The 20378-nt window shown below is 38.0% G+C and overlaps 1 protein-coding gene across 5 annotated transcripts; it reads right to left on the reverse strand.

The window, feature by feature from the left end:
* Nucleotides 1-660: 660 nt before the first annotated feature.
* On the reverse strand, nucleotides 661-18833 carry LOC146373384 (high affinity cationic amino acid transporter 1-like). Of its 5 annotated transcripts, XM_084950858.1 has the most exons (13): nucleotides 18738-18833; nucleotides 18330-18397; nucleotides 9153-9559; nucleotides 8914-9072; nucleotides 8658-8829; nucleotides 8424-8557; nucleotides 8122-8344; nucleotides 6875-7014; nucleotides 6192-6294; nucleotides 4633-4832; nucleotides 4381-4532; nucleotides 3748-3856; nucleotides 661-3643 (listed from the first exon to the last, which is right to left on the reverse strand). In XM_084950858.1, exons 3-13 carry the CDS (start codon nucleotides 9520-9522, stop codon nucleotides 3471-3473), a joined length of 1935 nt encoding a protein of 644 aa, XP_084806984.1. In that variant the 5' UTR covers nucleotides 9523-9559; nucleotides 18330-18397; nucleotides 18738-18833; the 3' UTR covers nucleotides 661-3470. The 5 variants fall into 5 exon arrangements, with proteins under 5 accessions (XP_084806984.1, XP_084806987.1, XP_084806983.1 ...); XM_084950861.1 differs by lacking the exon at nucleotides 6875-7014 and adding an exon at nucleotides 6475-6611 and having other exon boundaries at nucleotides 18330-18808; XM_084950857.1 differs by having other exon boundaries at nucleotides 18330-18805.
* Between the last annotated feature and the right edge of the window lie 1545 nt (nucleotides 18834-20378).

Genomic DNA, 20378 nt, shown 5'->3' on the forward strand with positions numbered 1-20378 from the left:
TTCACTGAGAGTGACCACGAGGTGCAATTTCAGAAATTAATATATCAGAGGGACCGCTCAGGTCGAGCAGTTTGGAGACAAAGTTAGAAGGCAAAATGGTTCGGGCATGTGCAGGAGAGAGAGTGGATCAACTGAAAGGATGTTGACAAGGATTTATTAGACCGTCTGGCTAAATGGTTATTAGGCGAACCATACAAACAACTTAAAATGAGTGTAATCGGTCCTCAATCAAATAAAAAAATGTAATCATGTGCTTTTTTATTGTTTTTGTAAAACAGTCAAAAAAAAAAAAAACAACAACCCACCGATAACAACAGTAATTATATTCAAACATTAAAAGGATCATTTTGATTACACAGCTTAGTTATATTACTGGATTAAACATTACAGAAACATACTGTTAATTTAGGGTAACTATAGCATTTTACATTTGGCAGTAGTCTTATGAATTATTTACAGTGTTAAACACTAAAAACAGTTTGTCTGCAGAATAAACTGAAGGAATTAAGATTTAAAATTTTCTTTGGTTCCAATCTTTCTGATTACTGTACTTGAAGTAGTAGAGGTAACAGCAGAAGAAACTACACTAATGAATTAATATCGACTCTCTAAACCATCTATACAGCGGGAGGTGTTTATGTGAAATAAATCAAAGTCAGCTTTAGCTTTCAGGATTATTTATTTACATCGAGAACTATACAAACCATAACCAATATGACAACAACATATGGTGAACAGTGTGCCTCCCCCCCCACAGTACACTGAACATTATCACATATCAACACTATAAAATGCATTTATGCAGCATGCAAAGCACGGATGAAGCATGATGTGACCTTTTGACATGTAACCACAGCAAGTACAGCACTCCCATAAACATTGCATACAGTCAGTAACTCAAGTATCATCAAAAAAATGTATTTACAAAGGCAGCGTTAAAATGTTTTCTACATTTTAAAATTAATGCATCGTTTCAAAATAACATGTGCTGATATCTTACTGATTTAGAAACAGCCAGGTAAACAATGCCTGGTTACATTCTGGAGCACAAACATTTATTTACAAGGTGAGGGTTTAAAAATTGTTATACCACTCCAGGAAAAATAATCTATAGGAACTATTAAAAAACTATAGAAATTATTCTGACGCATGATCAAGTTAAATCCAATGGATTTTGGCTTCAGGTTTCATTAATAGATTCCCTCAAAAGGACCATAAGCTGAAATAAATTGTCTCACAGTGTCATTGCCATCACCTATTTACTGCTGAATATATATTAGCGTTTAAAAACGGACTGAGTGAAGAGATTTTTCACGTAGTTGCATTTCCAGACCTTTGCTGACATACAAACTTTGCTGTACTTCAGTTTTAGCTGCGTCAAAGATCTGCACACACACACACACACACACACACACACACACACATACATACATACACTCTACTGCTTGACCTACACCATTTTTGTGTTTCTAAACATACAGTGTAGGTTTTGGCATTTCAAAATAAAAGTGAACTAAAGAAGTGTTATATCACCATGTAAACTACAGGTGTGCAATAATCACAAACTGATTGTATTTCAACCTATCGGGTATGTGTGAATTAAAAAGTTAAAAGGATCCACTTGGGTTTCATGTAGTTATAAATATATGATTTTTTTAAATCTTCGTTTAAATATTTTGTTTTATATATAAAGTATCACACAAAGGCAGATCGTGATAGAGGAATATCCTATCTTTAAAAATTCATTTGGGGAATAGGCACTTTAACCTCCTAGTACCTGGCGTCCACATATTTGGACATCACATTTTGGGTTATTTAGACCAAAATACTCAATTTTGCTCTACAAGGGCCTGATAACCACTTACGAGGACATTATACTGCTACTGTTCTATTGAAATTTTAAACAAATATCCTCATTTGTGGCTCTCATTTTTCTTAGAAATGAAAATTTGGTAAAAGAATAAAAATCTGGCAATTCTTTGTTTTTACATTCATCGGGCCCCAATATGCCCAAATATCAAAGATAAATTAAAAATGCATGCTGTGGAAGAATTCGGGTCTTAAAAGGTTAAAATATAAACCCGATTAAAATAAGCAGCTTTTTTTCTTTGAGTAAAAAGTACAAATTCCCACAGATAGCATTGGTACTCTGGTAAGATTAGCAGTTGGTACCATCAATCAGAAAGACCTGCAAACACATGGATGCACTGAGAATGCTACTTTTAGCACCATGTTGAGTTTATATGAGCTATACATTCAATGTACAAGACATCCAAAGACCTGTGACTTGTATTGTTTTCAGTAATAGAAACACTGCTTAAACCCCCAAAACTGCATCTTAAGGGTAAATTTACAACTAAGGGATTTCTCAGCTAACAACTTTCTCACAAAAGGCACTGATGGTACATTAAAATTCTCACCCTCGTCCAAGTGTCTTAGACGGTGTTTCGTCTTTTTTGTACACAGTCAACATATACAAATGTCGAGCACTTTGAAGCCAGGTGAGCAATAACACATTCTGAACTTTATATGTGATATCATTCATGGAAAATCTGATGTGCGGTCATTCTAATATACTGTTAAAAACCCAAAATGAAGTTTATGAAGATCCATTTATGGTTGGATAATATTTTTGTAAAAACAAAAGCATTTTGAATCGATGGATTCCGTTATGTTTTGTAAAACTGATCATTTCAAAGCACAATAAAAAAAATAAAAAATATGACTATAATCTTCTTTTCACATAATTTCATACTGCTTCAATTAAAAATACTTGGCTAATTAGCCATTAAATCTTACTAGGCTTTTTACAATCATCATGTAGTCAACATTTTTGGCTAGTAGTACAATTGGCTAAGTCTCCATGTGTCTCCTGAACTTGCAGATAGTCTTTCAGAAAACTTAATGGCTATTTCACAGCACAGATGTTACATTCTTTTTGGGGAAAAAAGGGGTAAAGGATATACTGTACCAGCTCCTGGTCTCTGGACTCTTTCTTCTTACTGGCTCCTCGTGTTTTCATCTTTCTTGTCGTTGGCTGACGACTGAGCACTTGCGTGGTCTGCAGGGACTCAAGGTCTTTGGCCATTTTGGATTTTTAAGCCCATTGTCATGACTGCATGATAATACGTTATGTTTAGGTTAGATTTTATGTTAGCTCAATTTAATTGATAATCTTGTGTTGATAGGTCCTTTGTGACATTGTTCTGTGCCAACCTCGACACAGAAAACTTGTAGAGGACAGCTGCAAATGCAATTTTAACATTTTTTCCCCGTTTTTCTTTGAGTTGTTAGCGAATTGTAGATTTGTAACTTTTCATTTGTCTAATTTAGTTAGTTGATTGGCGTTTTCACAATAGGTAAGGGCTGTTTTGTTTGTTATGTTGTCCTTACCGCTCCGTGAAACATACTTGCGCCTTCTTTCCTGTACCCCTATTTAAATAAATGTTTTAAAAAACCCTCCCATCTCCTCAGAAACCATCTTCATCTTCTTGGGTGGAGTTTTGTGTATTGTGTAAGAAGGCTTCCTTCTCTGTTTGCATGGCCTCTTCCTTTATTGTGCAGCTATCTTCGTAGTTGTCACACTTGGCTAACGCCTCCTCTGCACTGTTGCGTATACCATAGCCAAAGTAGATGGCAAAACCTACAATTCACATAGAAACATGAATTAATGGACAATAATAATAACAAGTTTTAAAAAATACAATTACAGCAGAGACCTTAATTGTTACTGCTGGTCTAAAGTACCTATGGTCATCCAGATGGCAAAACGCAACCACGTTCCTTTGTCGAGCTGCATCATCAGGTACACGTTCACAAACATGCTAATGATTGGCACCAGTGGCACCAATGGGACCTGTGGATAGAGTATTTATTGGGTATAAGACTGGCTAAAACTTTGCATTTAAAACAAATTTTACAATCTGCAAAGCAATCTTTGACGTACAGGCAATGTAGGACAATCCCTGACAAAATTAAGTGTTATTTTTTTAACGCTCGATTGAAAAATTGTGCAGCACTTTTAATTCAAAACTCTCATAATTTTTTTCCTGAGTGAGAAATTAAGACTTCTTGTGGAATTACCCAATAAGCTCTAAATGCTTTTTTCTCAATATCTGCTTACAATAAAATCTAAACTGGCATTTTCTGTCTCTAGAATCACATCACATGTTATATAGTACATTAGTATATTATATCTCATATTTAACCCTTTATTCAAACAAGAGCATATTGACTTTTCAGCATTTTACATGGAGGAAGTTACTTTGAAAGAGGATCTGGGAATTATTGATTATTAATTTCTAAAAGTGACAAGCTCACACTGCTATGTGGGTATGAGATAGCATGAGAAAAGCCTTTAGTAAAAGGACACACACTCACTTTGAAGGCAAGGTTGGTTTTGCTCTGTGGCTGTCTCCATATAATAATGATTAGAACCAGGCAGATAGCCACTATAACACAGAGGGCAGTCAGAGACCAGCGTGCATACCCTCCCTGAGAAGCTACAACACTGAAGACACACACCAAAACACCTGGTGGGGGAAAAAACAAAATAAACAAGCGATGACACCAGATGATGTGCTGCATCGGTAATCACATGAATAGTTCTGGGACTTTCATCCAGTTTCTCACCAAGTATACTGGTGCAGATGTTGACGATGAGTCCAGAGAGAGATGACGGCTCAGTGTTCGGAGGGTTAATAAGTTTTTTGAAAGTAAAGTGATCATCAGGTTGCGATAAAATATCAACACTCCCATCCCTATATGTAATTTCAGGCTCATCCTGAGTATTGGCCATCTCATAGGCTGCACTGGGCTGTAAAGGCTGGTACCTTCACAAGACAAAAAAAGAAAATTACAAAAATGAAAGTGTAAGACTCCCTATCCCACTGTTCCCACAACTCAAACGTCTGCATACAACAGAGCTATAATTACTAGCACATTTAAAAATCCATTATGCTAGGATAAGACACCATTCTGATGAGCCGACAGCTGGTTTTCCTGCTTTTCTCTACTCTCTACATCAAAGCAGAGCAGAAAAGCAGTATTAAAGACACACAAATCTGCTCAGACTGCACTGTGCCATCTAGCTGCTGGTTTCACCTTTCACCTCTGAAACTGTTAGCCCTCTCAACAATTACACAAAGAGACTAACATGCAAGCACAACTGGCCGGGTCACAATAGCTATCAAATCAATGACATACAAATAATATGCATTCTTCTTTTTCTTATTATTCCCACTGACACGATTTAGAAAAGGTGGAGGTCAGTCATTTCAGTACAGTACTGTAGGAATTCCCGAGTAATTATCTGAGTAATTAAAATTACACGACTCTAATAAAAAAAATTAATAAACACAATAAAATTAATAAAAATAAAGGACCACTTGATCATCACGGTAAAATTCATAATGTAACAGCTCTAAAACTGTAGTTTTGCTTTTTGTTTGTGCTCCTGAGCTCCTCCTATTCCTGTGTCTCTCAGCATAGTCAAGTATGTGGAAGAGATACCAGGAGACGGCCTGCTACACACGAAGAGCACGACCAGGCTGTCGCTCTTTGTGTTAGGAAGAACAGCAGGAGCCCTGCCAGAGCTCAGGTCCCCAGAGGCTACTTCCATACGTGATTCCTACTGAGCTTTTAGAGACTCTGAGACAGTGGGAGGAGGTCGTGTCATCCTGTATTCGTACGAGCACGATACTAGTGTGTGAGCACAGGCCCCACTAGAAGATGCCCTTACCTCATGTCACCTTCATGAACTCTTTCTGACATAAAAACTAGTAAAACTAGACTACAATCAATCAATCATGAGTGATAACGACACAGCAATACTCTATAATAAACATGTGCAAAACCGTTCCCTTTTTGGGGGGTGTCTTCGTTTTTCCTTTCCATTGCTCGTCCCTTCACTTATATTTGCACTGAAGCAGGTGAAATGGATTCACAGTGGTTCACGCTTCAAAACCAGAGTGTTTAAATATGCCTGAGTTAAACTGCCTTTGTGATGATTAAGTGGTCTCTTAATGTTTTTATTTTCATTATGTCCATTTCTACATTTATCCTCGCCAGACATCATAGAATAGTCTGTTGATATCATTGTGGGAAATGGCGTCAGACCAGAGTGTCCAGTATGCAGTATTAAAATTGAAAATAAAACACTTAAGGCCTAATAAATAAGTGATGAGGGATACCTGAGGACCAGCACACAAGCTGCCACCAGAGTATAGGCCAGCAAAGTTCCAATGGACATGAGGTCAACCAGGTCCTTCAAGTCAAACAGGAATGCCATCACCGCTGCAGGAGACACAGGTGAACCATATGAAGGTTACAAAAGCCATAAAGAACATTAATTGCATGAAAGCAATGCAGACATTGTATTTTTTCAGCTTAATTATTTAGAAGCTTGAACGACTTGCCACCATCCTCCTTCCATAAGGGGGCACTGTTGCCTTTGGCTTCATCTCAGCTACCTACCAGATAAAAGCCCTGCCACAAAGGTGGAGATGATAGGAGTCTTCCTCGCGCTGACGCGCGCCAGAAACGAGAAGAGCAGACCATCGCGGGCCATAGCAAAGATAATGCGTGGGAGTGGAAACATGGAGCCAAGGAGACTAAGCCAAGGATAAAAGGAAGGAGGAGGAGGAGGCACAGATTTATAACTTGAAAGAATGTGTGTGCAGTGTGGTGTCACACAAGTCCACCATCATTTTCAGCCCAACACCCTGACAGCAAGTTGCTGCAGTCATGCATTGTACTGGTAAATTTACAAACTTGATTAAAGTTGAGTTAGTGTGTTTAAGGCCATGTGTACCAAGAGTCGCCCAGGATCAGAACAAAGTAACCCCAGTCAGTTTAGTTTAGTTTGTGACCTCACCTGCCGCAAGACCTGATGTTATTGTTGCTATTAGAGGGGTTTTGGTTCGTGTGCTGACTTTAGCCAAGCATTTGAAGAGCAGGCCATCTTCTGCCATGGCCCAGATCACTCTGGGCATTGGGAACATGGAGCCTAGTAAACTAGTACACAGGAGAAAAAGAAAAGCATGCCATGCAAGTCAATCCACACAAAATGTATAATAAGTTTCAAAAGATTAAAACAAAAAACAAAAAAAGTGAGTGGATATAATGTAAATGCATTCAAACTGTAGGTCTACGTGATTGCTGAGCCAGCTGAGAGATTTACTCCCATTCTCATTCAGTTTCATTGATGTGGAGTGTGACGTTTAGTCATTGTTGTTAATGCAGTTCATCCCACAGGTGTCATTGGCACTGAACTTCAGGCTCCCTACACTTTTATATCAGGCCTTTCATTTCAGTGTCAAGTTTAGCAAATTAGCAAACATGCTGCTCTTTAATAATAGCCAAAGTACTACCTAAGAACGAGCGTGCCAATTAGTACGGATAAAGACAGTTAGTAAATGTTTTTTTTAAATCCATAAAACAATATATAATTAAGACATAAGCAAAAATCCACAATACATCATAATATTTCTAGGAAATTATTCTTGAGATTAAAATTTTCTCCCAAAGTATTTGAAGCTGAATTAAAGTCACCCTGTGGAGTTACCTGCTATTAGCTTGATGTAATAATATTTTATTGTGTGGGACTTTGCTTCAACACAGATGCACTACTCAGTTAATCGGCAGGTGGCATAGCTTATCAAAAATACAGCCCAACCACGTCCCACTGCAGGCTTGTTTTAACACGTATATGCTTTGTGCTTTTAATATTTTACAAGCAAATATAATTGTAAGACATCAAGAATAAACACAATGCATTTTAGTGAGTAAAACTATGTATACAATATATTTTTGTTACAGGAAAACACCACAGGGCATCTTTCAATAAATCAAATATTACTTGTGCAAATGCATTTCATTAACACCAATATTCATTCTGCAACTCGGCTCCATAAGATAATACCTTTGATGGTTTCTGACACTTATTTGCATATTCAATCTCAGATCTAGTTAATCTTAGACTAAGCAAAAAATACAATAATAATAAAATTACAGAAAGTGTAAAAGACATGAATTATTCATTCCTAAAAAAAAAAAGCATGCTAAATAATTACAAGTCCTCCATGAATGCTCATGCTGAGAGGCAGCAGGAAACACACTTACCTAGTCGACAGTGCACATAAAGAGCCAATGGCCACTGCGTAAGTGGCTCCCTCCCAGCCCACATACTTAAAAGCCACAGGAAGAGGGCTGCTCTTGTCCAGCATGTAGTAAGGCATCATCACAGTGAGGGCTGCAGATACACCAAAGTATGCCACAAAGCAAATGAGGAGAGAGGCCACAATGCCAACAGGAATGGCCCTCTGTGGATTCTTTACTTCTTCTCCTGGGGAGGGAACATGATCTAGCATGTTAAGAGAACATAGCTCCTTTATGAGTCACCAATTTAATATATTCTCCCTCACCTGTAGTGGCAATGCAGTCAAACCCTATGAAGGCATAAAAACAGGTTGCTGCACCAGAAAGGACTCCAGTCCAACCGAAGGGCATGAAACCACCAGCACCGAGAAAATCCTCATTTGGAATGAAATCGGACACACTAGAAATAACAGACAGAAAATATTTACTCATTTAATAAAAACCTCTGATGTATCATTAGGGATATAGACATTTGGGAATAAGATATTTATTAAACGCACTTAGAAGTAGTGTTTCTGGTGGCATTAAGGATCTTTTCAGGGTTCAGGTTCCAGTTTTCTTTGTTTCCTTTAACTAAGCCAGAGATGACTACAAACACCAGTACCAGTACATTGATGCAGGTAAACACTTTGTTTACCATGGCTGACTCTTTTACACCAAATACAAGCAGCCCTGCAAGCAGTAAAAACATGAAAGATTAAAGAACATAATCTGAAGCAATAGACAAAACAAGAGAGAGATGCATCCATTTCTAACCTGTCAGAACGATTATGATTACGACAGCAAATATGTCTGGATATTCTGCCAAGACTCCCGGGGCGTTCATGGTCATGTATTGTCTGCAAACCAGCTCAATCTTCCTTCCAATAAGCTCATCAAAGGTTGCGCTCCATGCCCTGGCCACGCTCGAAGTTCCTGTGCAAACAGTATCCGGTATGTAAACTTAACAAAATCGAGAGTAGCAGGGAACTCTCTCTTTATTTAAAGCGTCTCACCAATGACATAGGCGAGAATGAGGTTCCAGCCGGTGATAAATGCCCATACTTCTCCAACCGTAACATAGCTGTAGAGGTAAGCCGAGCCAGTTTTGGGAACACGCGCTCCAAACTCGGCGTAGCACAGACCAGCCAAGACTGAAGCCATGGCAGCGATGAGGAAGGAGATGACAATGGCGGGTCCTGAATTTTCTCGGGCTACGGCACCAGCGAGCACGTAGACGCCAGCACCGAGTGTGCTGCCGACGCCCAGGGCCACAAGGTCAAACGTGTTAAGACATCGAGCCAAGCGGGACTCCTCTATGCTACTGTCCACAACCTTCACTCTCAGAAGTTTCTTCCCAATGCCTTTCAGTGAAGACAGAATCATCTTGGTTTACAGTTTGGAGAATTTCGTCAATAGATTCCTGTTGATAAAGCAGAACAGAAATAAGGACAAAATGAGAAAAGAGACTACGCAACTGTCAATAAGCAAATGAAGACGATCTAAATCCAAAAAATGTAACACGTATAACATGTCTATTTAAAACACAAGAAACTATAAAGTTATTAGTCTGCAAAAAGAAAAAAAACCTATCCCATAATTCTTGCCATTATTGTAGGACTACAGTTATCAGTATTGTCATCCATTAGTTAACTGGATAACAAATACTTTTGCTTATTAATGAACAAAAATAGATAGAAAAGGACAAAAAAAATTAAAAACAGGTCTTTTAAATTGTAGGAATTTTAGTAATTGTAATGCCTAAATAACAAAATCATTTAATTGTATTCATGTGCCATATTAAAATCTAAATTTTTACAGAAAACATTTTTTAAATGCAAAAATTAATTAATAAATAATCACAAGTACAGTTACATCAAGGCATGCTTGCAACCTGAACTACGGCACACAATAAAACAGCCTTTACTCGGTGTTCTTCGAAGGCTTTCTTACATTAGCAAGAGGCACAAAAAATGTTCAGACATTATTGCATCTTCTAGATGAGGAAAATTTGTTGTGTGTTGAAGTGTTTTTGCACATGTGGTAACACGTGTGGAATGTGGTAGTGAATGAGTGAGTACGTGTGTCTATACGCCTTTAAAGCAGTTGTGGTGGCTGCAATGAGGAAAAGCAAGCATATCAACATTGCATTGCTGCAATGTTTCCTGCAACAGAAAACTGACATTCTGATGGTGTACATAACAATAATTGATGTTAATGTTAACCTAACAACTTTTACCTAGTACAGGTTTTAATGAGCTTCTGTTTGAAAGTAAGAAAAACGTTTTCTTTCACTCCACCTGAACTCATCATCTGTACAAAGGCTCAGCCTCTTTGCTCTTTCCTGTTAATGACACTCTTCTATAGCTTAATACAGGAGACATGAAATTCACTAAAGTTTGTTGGCAGATCAAAGTGAAATTAAAGTTACTGACTGTATATTCTTACTGATAAATAACATATAAAAAGACCAAACAAATGACTGAATGCATGAAAATTCCAGTGACAGCGTGATTGTACAGGCTGCACTTCCGAAACTTTAGATCTGGGATTTATTCAGTTGTACTAAAGTATAGAATCTATGAAGCTCTTAAAGCATACTAGAAGAAATAGCAGAAGCAGAAACAGCTGTTTGGCTGCTCCCTTTTTCATAAGGGGTTGCCTCTACAGGCAACTCTGTTTAATTTTGCAGAGTTTTTACAACAGATGCCCTTCCAGACACGACCCTAAGGGGATTCAATTTCTCCTCCCAGAATCAAACTGGGAACTTTCCCTGTTCACTTGTTAGCCAAAGATGTCTACCACTACACAGCGGTGTCGGCCCAGGGTCCAGAATCAGTCCAGCAAACACTCCAATCAGGCCCACTGAACAGCTTTGGAAAATGTTAAGGAGCAAATAGATTTTTACATGGATTTTAATACGTTTTAAAGCTTTTCCTATTGTTAAAGACCCCTCCCCACCTTTTCCATTCATACAACATCAAACTAAGTACCACCAAATTAAGTAATAGATAAACAATCAAATGACAAAAAAAAAGCTCCTGATTTTTCCACTATTTACTATAGAAATTTTTTTGTTTGTTTGTTTTTTACATTGATTTCAGAGTGAAATAAATAAATGAATAAATAAATAAATAAATAAAATGTATACATGTTAATGAAAACTTTACATTATATAATTAAAAGGACAGTCGGGGCAATTAACTACCAGGATTTTTGGGGTAATTTTACACATTTATCATGTGGTCTGGCCGGTCTGGCTGGATGTGGCCCACAATATAAAATTATTTTGACATCCCTGCTATAGAGCCACCAAATGTACTGCATATCAAAGGACAGAAAGACCCCATCCCCCCCGCCTTAAAAACACACACACACACACACAAAAAAAACACACACCCACACACACGTGCGCAAACACACAGTGTCAATGTGTCTCTTCCAGCCTAACTTGCTAACCCACCGATCTTGCTTCTAAGCACATTTCTCAGGTTATTTCTACTCGAAACAAGTTTTGATCACGTAGGATTTACTGTATATCAGCTTTCTTGATTTGCATAGTCACATCACACCAAATCAAAATTTCATTACACTGCATCAGCATTTATTCTGAAGATGTCAAACAAAGCTACACATTGCAGCATAAATGAATGCTGTGTTCAACAGAGAAAGTATGACCCATTGATTTGTATTGTCTGCACTGGATAAGTAGATTGGACTTCAATCACATTTTCTGTTCTCTACATTTACTGTTATCAAGATTTCATGCTTCTGTTTACAATGGAAAGCACATTACAAATCAATTTGAGCTTTTTTATCAGTATGTTTGCACATGCAGTAGGAGGTTCACAACACAGAATACACAATCGCCAAGTAATTAACATGAGCAATAAGTGAAATAACGCAGAATCAACAGTAACAACTGTTTTTAAATACATACAACTGTCAAGTCAAACCACGATGCTCCCAATCATGTCAGACCAGCGTTTACGGCAATTCTTGGCAATGGATTGCTCAATCTTAAAGTCCCTTTTAAAACATCACATCAGAGACGGCTATAGACCTGCCAAACAATACTGACGTGTGCTCACTTTTACAACAGTGCAGAGCAGGAACTTCTACCTTTACTGATGAACTCAGCTGCTCTGCTTTTAGTTCCACGTTGTAACTTCTCTCTTTAGATCCAGAATCAGTTTCAGAAGAACAGAGTTGGGGGAGACGTTTACAAGCACCGGTTAGACATATGACACAGATGCCTCTTAGTGTACAAAACATTCAGGTGTCTCGCTCACAAATAGAACAGTGACACATCACATGGCCTCAGGAGCAGCTGTGATGCCAGATATAATCCCTCAGGGGCTAAACAAACAGACTCCGGCAGGTTTTCGTCAATTCAAGAACACAGCAAGGCTATGGAAATTATGATCTGATTATATTACTTCACCCTCTTACAGCAATTTATTCAAGGAAACTTGGGTTGCCTTGTGTTAGGAATTAATGTAGAAGAAAAAGAACTCTATGACTGGTAAGCAGACACATTAACAGTAGAGAACTGAATATCTGGAGAAGGAACTGGATTTGGAGATTATGATCACAAGACAATCCACAATCCAGGCTTTACTTTATGAGTTTATAGCCAAACAAGCCAGTTTAGACCAAACGTATGCACAAGGAGCTAGTACTCAATAAATCTGCAGCTAAATGAAGGCCAGGTATTTATTTTTATTCTTATTTTGAAAGTGACAACCTGTGAGTGATTAAAATGTGCACATTTTCCATGCGAAGATGTTATGAATTGTTTAACTGCAAAGCTATGACTCCTTACTTGGGTTTCAAACTTCCCCAGAATGCATTTAGCTCTTCATCTCTGGCAGGACCCTCCACCCCCCCACCCCTAGTCTGTTGATCAGACCAGCTGAAGTTAGTTTGCAATTGATGGTGATAAGCAGATGGTTTATCTAATCATGTGCCAAGTGTTTTTGAGAGTGCTAGTGCTTTTCCAAACACTTTACAAGGACAATATTCCAGATGGATCTGTGTAATAAACCATCTGCCATGTCAGGTTAGGGTACCACCACCGCTAGTCAGAAAGTCCTCTGTCTGACCTTGACACTTCTGAGTTGCCTTTCTAGGTTGTGGTGACCTGGTCACCTAGATATTTCAATTCTGTGCGATTACACCAAAATGCCGTTGCCAAAACAAACAGGGCTGAAACTAAAAAGGAAATAAGTACATCTGGTATCAGTGGAAAATGGTAAAAGAAGTAAGGCATGGAAGAATTTGCCCTTATAAGCTGCTAGAGGAAAACAAACGTCATTTTCCTGGGATAAAAAAAAGTGACAAACTGCAGAGAGCTTCCGAAGCGTTCACATGATGTGGCGTGTAACGGCTGAGCTAAAAACAGAGGGTGGGCGGGAAAGGACACTGCCCTCTTCTCAGCCAATCAATGAGCACAACACCTGCCTATGGCACATAGGGGTACACAAGTATATTTGGAACAGAAGTCAATCACATGCTTCTCACTTTTTGGCTGTAGGCAAAATATTGCTCCTTCAAATGCCTTTGATAAATGCTGTGACACTGGTATACGTTTGAGGACGACAGGAGGAAAACAGTGAGAACTCAAAGAAAACTTTGAGCTAACAAAGTAACTACAGCTCTGGTCAAAACCAAAACAAGAAAGAAAAAAAAAAAAATCACAGGTAAACTGGATTAGGTATTTGAGGTGCTGGGAAAGACTTTTGGTATTCCAATTTTAATAGAAACAACATCTCAAATGACTCTCTTCATGTACATTGATTGAAAAGATAGTATTATGTTGAAATATGAAATATGTTTGTCTGGTACCCAGTCCAACATTAGGATGGCTCATTGTTGACTTAAAATGGTAGATCTATTGCAAACCTAACTGTGCTTAGGGTTATGCGATAAGACTGAAATCTCATATCCCGATATAAGACATTTATCATCCCGACAACGATATATATCACAAAAATTTTACATTTTCTCTAAATTCTGTGAATCTCTTATTTTGAAAAATCTCAACAGGATCTTCAGTTTTATTGTGAAAGGTTTATGTGGAAAGTAAACAAGCGGACGGCAGAGCCACATGCTAGGTTTACCATTGTTGTTGCTAACGACAACGCGTAAAAACTGTTGCTTGTCAGTCCGTAGTGTGGTTATTTTAAATATAAGAAAAAGATCGAACTTTAAGAAATTATTATAGCCACCACAGTGACCGCCGAAACTGCCGTAAACAGTTTATTTTGCGACACGACAAAACAAACGATAGCGAAATATGAAACGACAGACGTTTTCATATCGTCTTCCGATATATATTGTTATATCGAACAGCCCTAACTTCCTCTCAAAAAAACAAACAAACAAACTATCCATCCAAACACGCAACCTGACACTGTTTAACCCGAATTTGAGAAACGTTGTTAACCATCTTCAATTTCAAAATTTTCTGCATGAATCTGAAAGTAGCCAAGAGCCAATTCAGGTGACCTCTAAACACCTGGCACTAGACTGCTATTCTGCAGCGCTACAACAAGCCCATCTGCCCTTGTGGGGATGTGGCACATGAGCGAGTTTATAACACAGACGTCTTTCTTACACAAGCCAAACAAACTTTCCTTTCCAGGAGAATCTGACCTTGTGACACTGAAGGTATGACAAACAAGCAACAGCATCCAGTCATAAAAACATAGTTTGCACATTTTTTTGAGTTGTTTTGAGCTGTTCATACCTTTAAGTAATGAAGCTCTGAAGTCTTAAACACTGCTGTACGGTTTTTCTTGACCTTGTGGAAGAAAACAGAGAAACTCTGATATGAAGGACCCCCACGCCACTCACGCTTGACCTAAATAAATCATACTTCCCTGTGATGCTAAAAGATGAAAATAATAGTGGAATGACTTACCACTTTCTCGGGTTAATGGATGCCTGTGAAATTCTGCAAAGACATGTTTGACCTTGCGTACATTTCTATAGGAACCTATTTTAGAAAAATTCCTGCGTTTCACATTTTTGTTTTACTATGCTGCTTTGACTTTGTTGCATGTGGGAATGTCAGTCTCAAGGGAATCGCGGCACCTGTATCATCCAGAATTATTTTTGTTTTCAAACAGTAAACCCTCAAAATTACCATGAAATTCATTCCCATGAGTGTAAATAAAGAGTATAAGATAACTAAATTTCTGTAGACGTTCACATGGGCTCAATGAGACATTACACAGACTTGTGCTAGCAAGATGGCAGGGTGAAGATCATTTAACCTCCTAAGACGTGAACTCTTTCATGGTATGCATTTTTAATTTCTTTTTGCTATTTGGTCTTATTGGGACCTGATGAATGTAAAAACAAAGAATTAACAGATTTTTACCTAATTTTTGTTTCTGAGAAAAACGAGATCCACATATGAGGACATTAGCTTTAAATTTCGATAGAACAGTGGCAGCATAATGTCCTCGTAAGGGTCCTTGAAGAGCAAGATTTTGTATTTTGGTCTAGACAACCCAAAATGTGATGTCCACATATGTGGACGCCAGGTCCTAGGAGGTTAATGTCTGATACGACTGATTTGGATTCTTGTGTTCGTGCAAACAGCTTCAGCAAGTAATGTTTAGAAAAGCTGAAGGTGCAGTCCACTTATTGCTCTTTTGGGGAACTGTTATTTGGTATGCACAATTCACACAAACAGTGTAATCAACAACAGCACATTCTATGAAATGATGCGATGTTGATACCATGATTTAAAGTCAGGCCATAAATGTTATCTTTGTTAAAACGCAGCTTACAGACTTTTAACTGATTCACTGTTGACATCCTGTACCTTCCCTATGCTTTTTTACTTCATTAATTCATATATTGTGTGTTATAGTAACACCAAAACAGCATTTAAACGATGACTTTCACACTAAAAAAAAGAAAAAAAAAGGCTAAAGTGTATTAAAATTTTGAGTCCTGGCTTATAAAAAAATGATTAATTCATCATTGGATATCACACACACACAAACACACACACACACACACACACTCCTGTTTGCTTGTTAGTTCGCTTTTCAGTTGGATTGTAGTGTCTATATAAAGTACAGTAAATACTTTTTAAATAAGCAAGATAAAAATTCTATAAAGGGGAACTTGGCATAACATTTAAAACAAAAAAGAACAAAAAGAAGGAGCTGCTGCCTGCGAGTGCGCTGTTGGAGAAACACAGCCAGGCAGACAGAGGAGAACTGAAGTTTGACCAGATACCAAAGCAAATCAGTCGTACTGTACAAATAATGTAAATATGACGGTGTATCACGAAAGATTGATATCAAACTGATCACTTGACCCATATTACGTTACTTGCTCTTCAAGTGAATCAACAAATGGCGAAATGAAAAGCCGAACAACAACAATGCTGTTTCTTTAGAGAGTCTTAGCTTACATGTGTGTTTATTTCATATTTTCAGTTGTTACCCTCCACGGCTAAATAAATCGGTTTCAGTAATGTACTGATATACAAGAATGGACATAAGGAGCTTCTTTCAAAGAAAAAACTCTGGTAGATGTTATTTTATATATTATGCTTTGTATGTTGTTCAGTATATTTCTATGCAAAACAAGAGGAATTTCAATACACAGCAGTATATTCACAGTTTAAACCAGATATTTACATACACTTTATGGAAAACATGAGAACATTTTTTTACTGTACAACATCAATTTAGAGTAAACTTGTTTTGTTTTAGATAAATAAATATTGAAATATCTTTTGAATTAGTTAAATGTCAGAATAAAGAGAGACAGAGCTGTCTATTTTTATCACTTTCATCAACTTTAGGAGTACATATACACTAAGTTTATTGTTAATTAATAAGAAAACTCCAGACGATTCTATTCTGAGCTTAAGAAGCTTCTGATAGGTTAGTAGAGTCCATGTGAGTAAATTGGTGGCACACCTGTGGATGCATATAGGCCAAAACACAGAGCCTGTTTCTGTGACATGGGAAAATCAAGAGATGTCAACCAAAACACCAGGAAAAGAATTGTGTGGCTCAATTTTGAATACAATTTGGTGCCATTTACAATTGAGAAATACAGATAGTTTCTCTCTTTACTCTTAAAGTTAACAAATATGTTTTTTATATTTATCAATCTAAAAAAAATAAATATTTAATCTGATTTGATGTTACAATTAAAATAGTGTTTTTAATTATCTGGTTTCAACTGTATATTTGATGATGCTGGTGTTTGGTTTGATTGTCAGCACAAAGAGGAACAGAGAGGAACAGAGAGGGAGGGAGAGGGGGAGAGAGAGGGAGAGGAGAATGAGGTCAGAACAGAGATGGAACAAGAGCAGGTGAGACAGACCTGTTAGTCAAATGGTTGTTTACCAAAAGTATCACCGTATCATAGGTCCTCATGTATCTCATACCTAGTGTTTCTTTTTAGGTTTGTTATTTTTCAAATTCTATATTTATTAGGTTTTGCAGGCTTGTTTGCACAACAAGGCTAAATAATTATATAAACTTTTCTCAATCTAAATAGTGTACTTTGGTAGAATTAAAAAATAAGTGTAGTGCTATGATTATTTTTAGTGCTACTATCATCTAGTTCTGATTCTGGTTCTGTCTTGGTTAAGTCCTAAGTAGTCCTGATTTTGAACTGTTGTAGTCCTGTTTTAATTCTGGATCAGTTCTGGGTCGGGTTGAATTGGGGTTTAGTCCTCGTGTCTTGATACAGCCCCGACTTTGTTCTGCCTTGCTGCTTAATTAAAAAATTAGTTTAAGGTGTCCTGCAGATGTGATATATATTTTTCCCTATATGAAGTAATTCTTTTTTGAACAAAACTCAAAACAGTCTATTAATCTTTCAGTCATTTCAACCCCCCCATATCCCGCATGCATACTATCCTTTAGGGCTAAACCCTGGGTGTATCAAATGTCTGCCTCCGCCTCTGATTAAGAGAAAAGTAAGTCTGAACAGATTCTTAGTGTTTTGTATGGTTTACTCCTAAATCTAAATTGTTAATCCTATCACAGTTTTACTAGTCGGTAAAAACAAACAGAAAAAAACATGCAGTTTTCTATGATTACAAAATGCAACATATGCTTACTTAAACCTTATGAAATCGCAACATTTCCCCAAAACCTTAAACAAGCTATTAAAACAAATGTTAATACAAAGAGATTACATTGTACCTGTGTCTGTGCTACTTTCAGCGTGGGTTCACACCAGATAGGTCACTGCTGGAAATGACTCCTGACTCCTGTAAAAGGCAATGTGGCGCTATAAAAGGCAATGTTTCTCCGCATGCAAAGACCAGTCTTTTATAAAGTCGCACAAACACTCGGAACTCTAAAACGGCGGATCAATACATAACTACACCCACTGGAGTACTTTAAGGTCTGCTGGTATGAACGGAAAGGTAAAGCCCACTCCCCAATAAAACCCCCATCTGGAAGTTGCATCAGCCTTCCTTGACTTTAACACTACGTGCACCGCTTCCTTGTGAACTATTACAGTCAAGGCTGAGAAACAAAATGTTGCTGTTCTCTCACAGCCTAATAAATTAATTTATAAGCAAAAGCATGCTCGTGAAGTCTTGCCTAGTTCAGGAAGAGTTCAGACCCTCCATTTCTGTCAACCGTGGAATGACAAATGTTCCGCCTACAACGGACAATCCGGCGGGGAACAACTCGAGCGCGCCCACGGAGGTGTGTCACTTTGGCTCCACCCAGAGAACTTATTGTTAAGGAGCCTTGCAGGCACCAGATGGCACTCTTTACAAGTAAAAGCTTAAGCAGCTTCTCCCTAAGAATCCCTGATGGTGATCAGACACAACAACACACCCTGCAGTCATGTGTTAATTTTAAAATTAGCCCTATATCAGTGCGCATACATTGACATTTTCCCCCTGCTGTTCCTCCTTCCTTTCATCAATGCATACAAACACTCGCATCAACACTGGATGATTATGGCTTGCATGTGAAGTTGCAAAAGTCTCCAATGGGAAAACAAAGCTGTTAAACTCCACGCTCTGAGTTTCCTGCTGAGGCTGCTCGATGGTATCATGCGGCGAGCCTCTTATTTTAGTCTGGATGTTAATACATAATACAAATGTACACTGCGATTTAGGATCATCAATGTAAAGGCATCTTAAGCTGAAGCAACAACAACAAAAAAAAAAAAAGAAGTTACAGATCTGCACCACCCTGGGACACAGAGCTTTCAAGAAGAGCAGTCATCTTTTAGGGAGTCCTGCTGGTAATAGCAGCAGAAGTTTTTGAGATCAGTTGATAAATCAAGCTGCTTTAAGACTCCCTCCTTTGCTTTGACTATAACTACTGCATGTAGCAAACCTCTCTAAAACATAATTGGTAGGAGAAGTGCTCTATATACTGGCTTATCTGACATTTCTAGATTTATGGTTGACTGCTGCTCACCCTGTGGGCCAATTGTAGCTGCCCTTGATAAATGGGAGTAGGTGGTCTTGGGCGATTTTAAAGCAATGCAGTTCTTTTTGGAAACTGAGGGGGAATTGCCTCAAAAGAAATACTTAGTCAACCTGCTATCATGGCCTTTCACTCCTTTTAGATACAAGGTTTGTCCCTTTCTTCAGGATTAATCAAACCTCTTATCTTAACCACGTTAATAAACAGGGTCTTCTGGAATCTGTATTAAAATCAGTTTGTTGCTATAGGCCAGTGTTTCCCAGCTGTGGTTATCAGGAGCTTGAGCACTGATGGTTTTCATTCAAGCTGTTTAATGAGGATTGAATAGACATGAGATACCAGGAGAATGTAGTTAATTACTTTCTTCAATCGAAAACGAGTGGCACTTTGGGTCCCAAAGATCTGCGTTGGAGCCAGTCACTGTCAGCGTTCTGCATAAAGATGAAAAACTGAGCGGATTTTCTGTTATTCTCTGCTGGGCCTGACAACAGTCCCATCACACGCATTGATATTCCCCTCTCCCTTGCTCATGCCAGAGGGCTCCACCAAGATTTTACAATCATATCAGTCACATTAAAAGCAAAGATGCAAATCAGTTTGACCCAGGAGGCATCGGATCCTTCCTTTTCAAGCATTTGATAGTGACATTTGAGGGCCGCTTCAAATTCACTGGTTTGCTCTCTTGCCAAGAGTTAGATAATACAAATGGATATCAATCACGTCTTTAAGCTTTCGGTACAGAAATATCTTGATCTTACTTAAAAAAGATAACGCTAACTCCAATAGCACCCGTTT

The sequence above is a fragment of the Perissodus microlepis genome, chromosome 14 (assembly GCF_051167445.1).
Source record: "Perissodus microlepis isolate ML-2025 ecotype Zambia chromosome 14, ASM5116744v1, whole genome shotgun sequence".
NCBI lineage: Eukaryota > Metazoa > Chordata > Actinopteri > Cichliformes > Cichlidae > Perissodus > Perissodus microlepis.